Genomic DNA, 13,510 nt, shown 5'->3' with positions numbered 1-13,510 from the left:
GTGTGTGTGTGTGTGTGTGTGTGTGTGTGTGTGTGTGTGTGTGTGTGTGCCTAAATCATAAGATTTAATAAATGTCTCTACTCTGTCTTTATAAAGTGATTGACCATGTTCAGCAAAATGGCCACAGATTATCAACCCAGTTACAGGATATTTACTTTGATTGTTTTTTAGCTTATTTTTGCAATTACAGCTAATTTGACCTTCTGTCACACAAATTCAATCTTCCACATCATAATATTCCTTACAAAGTCGCACATAGTTGGCTTGGTAAACCTCAGTAAGACCAACTCAGCAAAGAGTAAAATATGCATATAAATATAACACAATAACATAACATAATTCAGTATAGCTTCATTTAAAAATCACTACCTTTTGATGCTAAAAAGATCAAAAATGCTTTGAAATATTCGATAATCCTAAAAACACCATCATGTCCAGGCTCTTAATGAATGGATTTATGTCAGCATCAGTGTTATCTGTTAGATCTGCTGTAATACTCGAGGATGGCTGTATCGTTGGGGATGAAAGAGATAGAACTGGGACACTGCTCTAATGCCTTCGCAGGATTTTAGGGGAAAAACAGATAAACCACTTATGCTTAGGCCTGAATATCATTTGGTGGATGGATCATACTCTCGTGCATCCCTCATTTTTGTTGTCGGTAAATCTCAGCCCAAATAAAACAGCAGTATTACGGTTTGTCACACGCGACTGAAGAACCTGGGTTCAAGCAAACATTTTATCAAAAGCTTTTAAACCATCTGCAAAATTTTTGACATCCATTTATGTTTAATAAGAGCATAGGGTTGAGTGCAGTGTCAGCCACTAGGGTCCGCTGTTTCTCATCAGAGGAGCAATCCTACCTTTGGAGGACAGGGTGGTCTTGGAGAGGTTGAGGAGGCGCAGTCCCTTGTTGAGGCGACATACCTGTTGAATCAGGTTGGAGACTCCTGGTAAAGGAGAGAGGAGACAAAAAGAGGAGCGTAAACAAAGAGAGGAAAGGTGATAATCACGATAAGATCGCCAAAGATATGACTGTGTGAAATTTGGTGCAGCGTGATTTAATTCAAGGGGACTGTTGGGTCTTGGCTTAGGGCCATTCTGGTTTTCTGTTATTTTGAAGAATGCAAGCTTCTTTAATAAATCAATAAAGCAAAGGAATATGCTATAGCGACAGATTAATCTATAATGAAAATCACTGTGTAAATTCCTACACACACCACCTCCTGAGGAGTCAGGACGAGGACAGTAAAGTTAGCCCACGCACAGTTTTGCTGCATAACATAAAAAATGTATTCTATTTCCAATTCATACTCAAACACTGTATATTCTTAAACCCACAAGTACAGTGCAGCTAGAGGAACTTCACACCAACATACCTCAGAGATCACTCTCTCCCACATACTAGGTGCAGAGACAATCCCATATGAATACCTACTAAATGTCATGCTGGATTACATAACATTTAGTGGCAGTTTGACAATGTGATCAAACACATTGTACCAATGATGAAAATACAAAAGGCTCTGCTTCATAAATAAATGTATTCATTGGAATGCCAAACTTTGTTTCCTGGCTCCTGCATATTTTAATGGCTTTCTCAGTTTTTATTATTAATGTGCATCTTCTGAACTCTTTCTTTGAAAAACAGAGAAACACACATTGTAACCACTGCAAGCAGTCACAGCGCTGAAGGTCACTCTCTGATGTGGTTATACTGAAGGTACAGTATTATTCTGATGAGGGCTGCAGCACTTTTTTGTAATCTGTAATCACACACACTGTCAGTGAGTTCACACTCGTCACACAGACACACACTTACACACACACACACGTGGCAGTAGCTGTGACCAATAACGAATTGAAACGAGTGGAAGAGACATGGGTCAGAGAGGAGGACAGAAATTCGCTAATGAGTGAAGCGCACAAATCCAATCCGCACACTCTTACTGTCATCACTTCACACTCACATAGGGGAAAGGTGTGTAGTGATTCAAGTGTGTGCGTGTGTGTGTGTTTCCATGTGCGTGCGCGCAGACGAACATAAGAGGTACAATTTGTGTGGCAAGTTGTGGGCGAGAGTGAAAAAATATATGAAAGCATTTCTCTAAAGAGAAGGAGCAGGCACAGACATAGAGAGAGAGAAATAAACGAGAGACAAAGATGAAAACACTGTGAAACAGGGAATAAGGCTTCTTTGAGGACAGAGATTGAGTTTGAATTCTTTGAAAACAAACAAAAGCTGCGGCGAAGTAAAAGCAGGGACCCTGAGAGAGATGGCGGTGGGAGGGAGACAGAGTCCACAGAGTGAGGGCCGGTACCTTGGTTGTCTAGAGTGTTATGAGCCAGGTTGAGGGAGTGGATCATAGAGGCCGGGTTCTCTGAAAGAGCCGACGCCATCTTCTGCGGGAAATCCCTGAAGAGAAACATTAAAAAGGAAAATTAACTTTATGATATGATTACCAATTCAATATTGGTCTGCAGGACTGGACAGCTTCCCCATAATTCACCTTCATGCATCAGATAAAGTTAATAAAACTAAATATATCTTGGTGATGACTGTAAATGGATTTGGTCGTTGCCAACCTGGTCAAATTGTTGGCCATTAAATTGAACATTATTTGGATTTAATTAGGATTTTTCCTTACTCAAATAATGATTTGTCCAGCTGCAAATGTTGCCATCTTGCTGTTTCCTGTAAATAAGCACTAATGAACCTGCTGTGTGATACCGGCCAACAGCACCAAGCAGCAAAGAGTCAGAACTGGCAACAAGCTGCTAAATATAAATAATGCAGCTTCTAAAATGTCAGATAGTTTCATCAGGAACTGCTGAAAGTCAAAACAGAGCTGAAGTAGGCTAAATATGAGAGTCTTTATTCATCAACAGTATATACTCTTTGTGTAGTATGTTCTTATATTTTCATATTTTGCATAGTTATTTATGTACCTGATATTTTGCTTATGTAACACAGGACTTTCCCAGTTTGGGATCAATGGAGTCCATCTATCCATCTATCTACCGTATCCACTGTATCTATTTATCAATCCATCATTCTATCTATCGTTTGCATCTATTTATCGTATCTTCTGTATCATCTGTATCCACCATATTTATCTACCATACCGTCCATATCTTTCTTATCTAACTTCCTTATAAACTGTATCTGTCTATCAATCAATGCATCTATATTCATTGTATCTATCCATCATATTAACCTACTTACCTACCCATCAATAAAATCTAACCATCTATCGTATGTATTGTATCTACCTATTCATCACATCTATCCATCTATCTATCAATCTTTTCTACCCATCTTTTCATATAATAAACCATAAGTTCTGTAAACTCCATTTCCATCTATCCATCTATATATTCATCCATTGGCCAGAATAATAACCCCTGAATACTGATTCTGACTGCTGGATGCATAAAAAGTCAACAGCTAGCTAACATGATCATTATAAACATATTCTTATGGTGATAATTCACCATTTTAATTGTGATTTTTATTACAGGCTCTTCCCAAGCACTACACCAACAGCTGATCATTCAAGTGTAATATACTGCGTGACAAAGGATAATCAAACAGTGTGTGACCTAAACGTATTTAGGTCTTTTATTTATACTTCCTGATATATTTAAAACTAACAATTAAAATAATTGAAATATTTAAAGGGGATCCTTGGGCAAAAAAGTAAATAAAATAAAGAACTGTTGGAGAGAATTTCGCACCTTGTTTAGCCCTACGAGGCAAATTGTGATTTGTGAAAATGAGCGATACAAATAACATTAGATTGATTGTTTGAGTGAATGATTGTGAAGATCTTACAGTGATCTAGGATCCCTTCACAATTTACAATTACTTTAATATTGTTTATTTAAAATCACATATTAGAAGGTGTAAATCAAGGGGAGCCTGTTAGGTCACATCCTGTTTGATTATCTGACATCACGCAGTATATCATTGTTGAATATTCAGCTTTTGGCGCAGTGCTTGTGGAGCGCCTGTTAGAAAAATCGTCCTCAGTATTGAAATTGATTAAATAGAGGGAATGTATGAGAACTTGGTAACTTCACCCTGCAGTAAATCACTGTGCCTTGAGGCAGTCTATTCATCTCAATTAATGCTAAATAAGGAAAGTGCTCTTCTAAATTATACTAGTCGTGCGTAGAAGGTCTAATGTCTTGCCAGGTAAAGCCTGAAATTTCACTCGTGTTTCAGCGGAGAAAGACTATACACCTGCGAGAGTCACGCACAGAGAGGGGGGCTTTACTGCAGCTTTACTGGATGAAAGAGCAGAGGTTAGGGGAGGTGAGAGCCTGTGAGAAAAAAAGGAGGAGAGACTGAACGGAAAAGGTCAAGGCAAGGAGGGAAGGGAGGAGAGTGGGAGGGTGATGAGTGGAGAGGTGAGATAGGTGAGAATTGAAGATACAGGAAAAGGAGAAAAGGAGAGAAGGGGGAGGATGGAAAGGACAAAGGAGGTGGAGAGGTGGGGAAGTGGTTGACAGGTGACGGTGTGAGGTGGAGAAGAGGGGAGGTGATCAGATTTAACAAAGGGGAGGTCGACAGGCGGGGCTGTTTATCATTAATACTGAGTCAGGAGAGAGGAGACCTACGATTTGAGTCCTGCGTTCTCCAGAGTGAGCTCCTCCAGACTGTTGGACTTGCTCACTGTGTGCAGGACCTGGTCCACCACCTCCGACCCCTGAAGAAGAGAAAAGACAAACACATAAACCCCTGACTGACTACAAGCAAGAAGATTTGACATTGTACGGGCAGTTTGATGAAGCAGTAACTTATATGCATTAGGTTCAATATATATATGATGAATATTATATGGATTCCAGTTGAGGGCCAAACCTACTCACTGCATATACACAATATTCCCCAAAATGTACACTTAAAACGGTATTATAATTTTGTCTCACCACCCATTAGCTTCTGATCTTAAATGAGTTTCTAAATAAAATCATTCTGTAAGGGGCTGAATATTGTGCATTCATTGCTTTTCTCTCCTTATCTCACTGTGGAGGACTTCTGTGAAAAAAAATAATGTATTAACATTTGATTCAAAATCTGTTTGTGTGGTTAATTGCTTTAATTCCTTATACCTAACTCAGTAGTGGATCTAGAATTTTCCTTAATCAGTGGTCCTGAAGGGCCCCCTAGCAATTGATTCAAAAGCCACACATCATTGATTAGATTAGACATGCTGTGTATTCCAAAAAATCTTTGTTGCAAGTTTTGTTACTATGTGACTAGTTTATCAAAAACAAGTCTACTAACAGGACAAGCGCACTTCATGGGCCAATCAGATTTCAGCTGGGGCCAGGGGGGCACTGGACCCTGGATCCGTCCCTGAACTGAGAGTTAGTTGTTTAGAAACAAGTATCTTATATTTGTTTTTAAAAAAGGTATCCTGTAGAGTTTCTCACAGCTTCATGCACAATGCAGCATTTTTAAGATGTTGGTCTCACACACAGACTTGAATACAAATGTGGTGTAAATAACTCCAGTTTTAAAATATTCAAAATGAAATCCGTACTGCAAATGTTGTACAAAAAAGAAATACCCTTTTCCCCTTTATTAAAATTCAAGGGCAACCAGAATTTTTCTCTTTAGTTTTTGTACTTGTCTCTTGGAATCTATTGCACATGAAAGCAACGTTTGTGTGTGGGCACTTGCACCCCCCCTCTCGCCACCATTGAACCATTTCTGTGAGGAACTTTGCAGAGAAAGTAAAAAAATATCTCTGCATCCATCCACTTATTTGGATCCGCAACAGAATATATGTTTTTTTTAGGTGACCAACACTTTATATTTAACAACTTGTTGAGGTTGTTTGCAAGGAATTCCACAAGACACCTTTAGAATTGCAAAACCAAATTTTAAGGGGTTTTAATGATCAATATATTTAGTCTAGTGCATTTCAAATTATATTTATCTGTTCAACTTGGTAAAGACTCTTCCCATGTAATTCCCCTTTGATGCCTGCTACTTAGTCTAATGCATGTTATGAATATTTAATCACATTATCTAGAATTGGTACATTAAACTTTGCAGATGAGCACGTGACTCAGCATCCTCTTTTGACCTTGTTTATCCATCTGCCATTTGTGACATGCAAAATGTTGATCAATACTTCGAGCCTGTTTTACTTCTTCACATTGGACAGAAGTTTGACTTAAATGGTTAATGAATAAGTTTAACAATTTTTTATTTCAAACATATAAAACTTTATTCTGAAAACATTCAGGCTAGAAGGGGAAACGTAAGACGAGGACACTTATTGATGGTCAGCATCTGGCAAGAAGATTTACAAGTGAGGAAGATAAAACAGATAGTTACTATGCGCATGTCTTTGCAGTACAGCTTGGTGAACCAGGTGTTGTATGCAATGGCTGCCACAATCACTGCCAAGTCCCTGGAATAAATACAGACACACAAACACACACAGACACACACACACACACACACACACACACACACACACACACACATGCATTAGAGATAAAAATTCAAATCTTTAAATTAGCAAACTCCATCTGCTCAGAACCATTTGATGTCATTGATCCATAAATTCATATTATCGCAGGCCAAACTTTTTCTATGCTCCCTGTTTGGTAAAAAAAAAAGCAGTTCATCACAGTGACAAGGAGAACGCTACGGGCAGGGCTGCTTTCTAACAGATGAGTGATGCTGCAGCCCTGCTGGGGAGGAGAAGTGAGGAATGAGGGGGGAAAATGAAAGAAAGTGAGAGATGTGAAGATCGATGGCTGGGTCAGTGGATTATTCAATAAAGCCACAGTCTGATCCCGGCTACAGACCTCAAATACTGCTACATCTAGTGGTACATAAACAGGCACAGAGCCCACAGACAAATGTGTGTGTGTGTGTGTGAGCTACAAGCAAAAAGTGAGGGAAAGAAAAGAGAGTCAGAGTTTCAGAATCCTCCAAGGTCCAACTACAGCCACACTGCCGCTACACCTGCAATACATCATCAGACAAACAAGCAGAGGCACAGAGAGAGAGAGAGAAAGAGAAGGGGCTCAGAGACAGGGGATAAGACCAGGGAGCGGAAGAACGAAAGAGAAGGGTAGAGAGAGACAGAGGAGGAAATATAGCATGAAGGAGGAATAAAGAGTGTAATCTAGCCAGGGAGGGTGTGTTGCCAGTAACGGCAGTAGCCAAACCATTACACTGTATCTCAGAGGAGTAAAATGACTACAGGCTGTGTTCCTTTTTCATTACCATGCCAGCCATCAGACCAGTCTATACTGAGAGTGTGTGTGTGTGTGTGTGTGTGTGGGCAGATGATGCACACGTCAGGATTCATCATCAGCACTGTTGATTCCAGTTTTGACAGCAGGACATGTAATTGACCTCTATGATGTCTCACTCAGTCATGCATGTGTGTTGGTGTTTATGTGTCGTCCTGTACTCATACATGAGGACACACCAGCGCAGCAGGTCAATCTGGTGCTGTTTACTTCTTCACACGGATCAGTTCAGGTTTCAGACTTGGGTGTAATGGGATTAGGACTGTGGTAGTTGGGTTTACAGTTAAATGCCTTTTGCCTAATTAAAGTAAAATGGCAGAGGTGGAATATAATAGATGGTTTTCACAAGTTCAGCTACAAAACCTTGTTACTGTGTATCATTATGTAAGGCCAGACAAGAACAAATTAAAAGTACAATGTGCACAAAGGTCCTTTTTTACATTCTAGCACAGTGCACTCATTTAAAATGCATGTAGCGAATGCACTAAGGGTTGCAAATTAAAGCAATTGTTTGCCAGTGAGGGAAATAAGCTAATTAGTTGTTCTTGCCGAGTTAGATGAGTTTATTGATACTGGTATGTAACTACAATTAGCAGCCAGTTAGCCAGTTAAAAACACTGTTAACATGGAAAAACTTCTGAATCGGCCAATATAGGTCTGAATTCCCACTCATTAAGACACAGAGTGTAAAAAAGACTTGTGGTCAAGTAATGAAAAAGTGTCAAACTACTTTGTGTTTTGATAACTACAAGGGACCTCTGAGAGAGCACACCTCCACTGATGTCCTTTCTCGCCATCTCATCGCCATGTTTCCCATCAGCGGGGCCCTCCATTTTGTCTGGTTGCGGTGTAATAAGCAACAAAACAGTTTTTTACATTTCTCATAATAACATAAGATATTTCTTCTCCTTGATGTTTTGCTCCATTGCTGCATTGTATAGTTGTGTGCAGCACTATTTACTTTGCACTCGTGTAATTATTCAGTGAACAGTAGGTGTTTGTTTTGTCTTTTGGAAAGAGCGAAAATTACCCGCCCTCATTTCCAGTCTTTATGCGAAGCAAAGCTATGAAGCTCCAGCTACATAGTTTATTTATGAGTGGCATCAACCCTCTCATCAAGCTCTCAGCACGAATACGCATTTCCAAAAGCTTCAAGATACTCCTTTAAATTCACATTATTATTTATACCCGTGCATATGTTTGGGAGCAGCCCAGGATTAATGTCACAAAGATTGTGATTGTGTGGCACACATTTGCCTATGCACCTAATGTGGAACCTGTAGAATCACATGAGCATGTCCGTTTTCTATCATTATGGACCATGCAACCCGTCATGCACAGTAAAACTTAACTTTATTAGGGAAAAAAATGGAAAGACCCACTAGAAAACCCAAGTACTGCAATATTTAATACAGCCCACATTAACACTGTGGGGACAATTAATATTTATAGCACTACCCTGGCCACAGAAAAGGCACATTTTGGCCTAATCCTTGGCACACGAGTAAAGGTCAGAGGGCGGTAAATTTAATTGTAAATCATCCTCTGAAAAAATTAATATAAATAAGAAATTTCAAAGCTATTTGAGCGCTGGCAGGATTAACCGACCATTTTCACCAATTGGATTTTGCAGCTTAAAATTGTGCCGTGATGTACAGAATCTTAACAGAGAATGACTTGGTTGCTGTGAGGTGGATATAGTAGCACTGAGCTGTGGAGCAGCATCTGCTCCAGTATCAAAAACAACAACAAAATAACCAGAGTTGGAGAAAAGTTTTAGACTGCATCCACACTATTTGTGTGTGTCTTTGTGTGTTTGTGTTCTCAAAATCAAGATTACCTCACTAGGGCAGTGAGGCAAAACAATATCTCTCTCACTTACAAACAGAAATGTACAATTCACACACATTCACACACATTGTACTTTTGTCTTAGGGAGGACACTATTTGGGATAATACAGTCCCTAGCATATGACCCTAACCTTAACCATCAAAACGCAATGCCTTAACCTTTCTTTAACCTAAAACTAACAAAAATCTAAGCTTAACCCAAACCTAAACCTAAATTTCACCTTAATGATATATGTTAGTTGGGGCTTTTTGTCATTTTTGTCTGCACAAGATGATTAATACCTGGCAAACACATCCACACATCTTTCTCTCTATAGTTTTGTGAACACTCATTGACATTATGCATTCCCTAGCCCCTTATCCTAACCATCACCACTAAATGCCTAACCCTCACCCTTACCCTAGCCTAACCCTTTAACCTAACTCTAACCTAAACCTAACTCTAACCCTACCCTAAAATCAAGTCTTAACCCTCAAAACGCCAATATAATTTGTAAGGACCAGCCAAAATATCCCCACAATGATGTGATAACTATATATAGCCATGCCCACACACACACGCCTTACTGTATTAAAATTCAGCTTGCAGTGACCAGACAGGACAGGAAGAGTGTGCATTTCTATGTGTGTTTGAGAGAGAGAGAGAGAGAGAGAGAGAGAGAGAGAGAGAGAGAGAGAGAGAGATAGAGGATTTAGAAAGAAAGAACGAGAGAAGTGAAAAGAGGTGAAAATACAGGAAGTGGAAAAACAAGAGGATAAGACAGGGCCAGAGATAAAAAGGTGTCCGCTTTCGGTTAGGAGGGCTGAGGACAGACGGTGTTTGGACAGACAGCAGTCAGCAGAAAAAAAGCACCATCCTGTCACTGGCGGTAACGCTAGATGGGATCAATCAAGGAAAGATGGAGGGCGAGGAAATGTGGAGGGACACGGAGGGGAAGAAGAGAGTAATGCACCACAGCCTCTCGCACACAATCGTGGAAATGACCCATTCATAGATAGTTTCTTTGGTCACAACCACATTTCCTTGATTGATTTCTTGCATTGCTCAGATTATTGTAACTCTTTTTGTCAAATCTTTGCTTTCTCTGTTAATTTGGATTTGATACAACCTCTCTAGAAAAGCAGGGAAAATCTTTAGCATTGAGCTGTGGGCTGAAGGGAACAATATATTACAGGAAGCGCCTAAAAAAACTGAATAAGCAGACAGCCTACACTGCACAACCTTTTACTTTATCACACACCATATAAAATAATGCAGGAAAAACCACAGTTATGCAGTGATTTTTGCTCTCAATAAGAAATGTATTAATATATTCATGAGTTGCTGCTGCAATCACGCTTCTATGAATGGCTTTTTGATTTAGCAGCATCGCAAAGCTTGGCTTCTGCGATGACACATGCATTTTGTAAGTGTGGATGTATCCTTTCAGTGCTGTTTTTGTTGCTGCACAGAAAAGCAGAAAGAGTCTATAGAACTCAGGGTTTTCTGAGAAAAAAGAACATCCTTCAAAACAAAGAGACAAGTTAGGCTGAAATCTCCATTTGCATGTCAGCTGTCAAATCTTTTCATGATCGGCAGCGTTCGAGCGACACACTCTTCCTCAATATGTCTGTGCAGGGAAACAGGGGACTTTAGAAGCGAGGAAGAGGAGTAGACATATGGCATCTTACAGCTGTTTCCGAGCCCTGGATTCGTTCTCTGATAAGCACATCATTCTCCTTCTCTATGATCTTCTCAAACTTCGAACAGCCCCGAACAGAGGCAAGAGGACAGAAAGGGAGCCAGAGAGAGAATAAAAAGACTAACACACTCAACATTTACCCAGGGAGGGTCTTGTTAGACAAATAGCCAGACTAATGTCAGATAAGGCAGCTCAGGCTGACAGCTGATGAGACATAGCATCGTCGGGGGAAACGGTTTTGCAAAACAGGATGAAGAGGAAGCATCGTCCAAAAGCTAACTACAGTCAGGAAGTATTAGCACAGTGATGCCTTTTTATTGTTTCGGGTCTGTATTTCAGCACCGTGGCTTCAAGTGAAATAAGCAAGGTGTTTCTTTTCAACCTCCGTTAAAATCATGAATACCTGCATGATTACTGGAGGAGAACTGCAAATGGATTTTAGTGATACGGAGTTCCATTGAATATGACATGTGCAGCAACATCTAGGGGCAGCAAATATGCTCCGAAGTAACTTCTCTGTCAGACATGCAATCCAAGAGCAACTCATACACAAGAAAGACACCCAGACAGAGAGAGGATTATGGGAAGGAACTGCATCATACATTGTTTTAACCAGTGCAGTACCGGCACTTAACCTGCCTGTTTAGAATGGGTTGTTCTTATCTCCTGTGTTAATGCTCCGGAACTACTTTAGAATCGTTTCTTGTCATTAGTGAGTCCTCTTCAAACAGTTCAACTATATACTGTCACTTTTTTTATTGTTTCTGTCAGATGTTGTGTGAAGTCTTCGATACAGAGTGAAATTAGATTTTGTAGTAAATGCTTTTTATAAAACAAAACTGAATTTGCTTTGTAACTATTCATATGTGTGGCTTTTATGAGTTTGAATAATATGTCGGCTATTTCTGAGGTACATTAAGAAATCTACAAAATATTCAGACCCAATTTCACAACTTTTCATAATGATAATTTTGTAATTCAGCTCAGTATAAAGCCTTACAGCGGCAACATAAAAGAGGAGGTTTTCTGAATGTTCTCGCCATGACGGAGATCAGCAGCTGTGAAAGTCTGTCTCAGACCATATTGGAAATGGTAAATTATCAAAATTATCTGGGGGCAATTTTCACCTGATGTTCGACTCAGTTGACAACAGCTGCATTAGTTTATCAGGGGACGTAGGAGAAGACATGTTCAAACAGACTGAACATAGAGCATGTCCAAAATCACACATGCCAAGTGTGAAGCCGGTAAGACGAATGCATCGCAAAATATGCAAGACAGACAGATGTGGGTAAATAAATTAGGCCAAAGAAAAGTCAGTAATATTCTAAAACTCAGTGCATTTGTATAGTGAGACTAAAGTTTTTCCTTGATCTCATCAATGCCCCAAACATATAGCTGGTGTGTCTCTGTATTTTAGCGAGTCTCATTGCTCCCTCATCTCATCTTCTCTGCAGATTTACACTTATCCCGCCCCCACTCACACACGCAGAAATACGGACGCAGAAGCAGAGATGAGAGGTGCTGAACAAGGCGGTGTATGTCGAGCAGTGAAGACCAGAATAATTTCTGGGACAAAATATCATCCAACAAATATGTGTTATCATGACAGGCCTACCTTAATCATTTTAATAATGCACCAAGTTAGAGGTTTGCTTATTCCGTTTACAGCTTTAGTTCTTTGAGAATTTCTATCCCGGCAAAATTTGTATTGTACATGTAACTATCTTTAACTGAATCGGAATTTGGGAAAATCTGTGGTGATCACCAGCCCTTGAGAAATACCCAATACATATGGCAACTGTCAAGAAAAGGTATAAAAGGTGTATTATTGCGGTGCCAAAAGGTGCAGTGAAAGATTTTGGCTGCACCTAAATTATGATCTGGTGCAACTAAATGAAAAAGTTGGTCTGGAGCCCTGGTTAAGTTACTGCAGCAATGTTTCATCTTTATTGAAGAAATATCACATAGTGAATTATCACATTCCCAGTGAATGCTTGTCATTAAGAATTATGGGAGTCTACATCTGTACTGGACCTTTCAGTTCTTTCAGTAACTACAGTAACAGGACAAAAGGCCCCTTAAACAAATGAAATACAGAGGATGACTGCATTGTAATTCTGGCAGAGCATGACAAAGGATCATGCCTGATGTCTGCTGATGTCTACGGGTTACAAACAGGCCAGACAGTAACAGAACTGACACATATCTAATATAATGAGTTCGTGTCCAATTACTCTCTGTCCCCTGAACGCCCCGTGGAGCTGATGTAAACAACCCCAAATTAATGCTGGAATTCATCACTTAACCCCTGCTGTCAACACTTCGTTTCAAATCCAATGTGCTGGAGAACAAAGTTAACACACACAAACACTGCACTGTATAGCTGCAGTCTATGTTTGGCATGTGTTTATGTATCTCTCCAATCAGCGCATGTTGGTTTGTCGTAATGAGCCTGAGTGTAGTTAAGATGTCAGTAATCTGTGTCACCTGCTGTCAAGATGGCTGAAATCCAGTAAGTTGAACTCCCTGTTGTCCTGAGAGTGGTAGATGGTGTCAACATCCTGTAGTCGAGATGCGGGGAAGGAAAAAGAGAAGATGAGAGAACAGAATAAACAAAGAGTAACAGAAAGTTAGAGAAAGAGTTAGGGACAGCAACATGAAAAAACATCCTAGCTTTCCACAATAGA

General features: G+C 39.8%; 1 protein-coding gene across 1 annotated transcript in view; it reads right to left on the bottom strand.

Annotated features, from left to right (window-relative positions):
• carmil3 (capping protein regulator and myosin 1 linker 3) overlaps positions 1-13,510 on the bottom strand; it is a 98,504-nt gene that overhangs the window by 60,467 nt on the left and 24,527 nt on the right. Inside the window, exons 8-12 of the mRNA XM_061084852.1 lie at positions 13,311-13,384; positions 6,356-6,431; positions 4,624-4,712; positions 2,322-2,416; positions 864-950 (exon numbers count right to left, since the gene is read on the bottom strand). Coding sequence (XP_060940835.1) covers positions 864-950; positions 2,322-2,416; positions 4,624-4,712; positions 6,356-6,431; positions 13,311-13,384 — 421 coding nt within the window. The remainder of the gene's footprint in view (positions 1-863; positions 951-2,321; positions 2,417-4,623; positions 4,713-6,355; positions 6,432-13,310; positions 13,385-13,510) is intronic.

This window comes from Limanda limanda, chromosome 13, assembly GCF_963576545.1.
Source record: "Limanda limanda chromosome 13, fLimLim1.1, whole genome shotgun sequence".
In the NCBI taxonomy this organism is placed as follows: domain Eukaryota; kingdom Metazoa; phylum Chordata; class Actinopteri; order Pleuronectiformes; family Pleuronectidae; genus Limanda; species Limanda limanda.
This window is presented reverse-complemented; position numbering and strand designations above follow the sequence as displayed.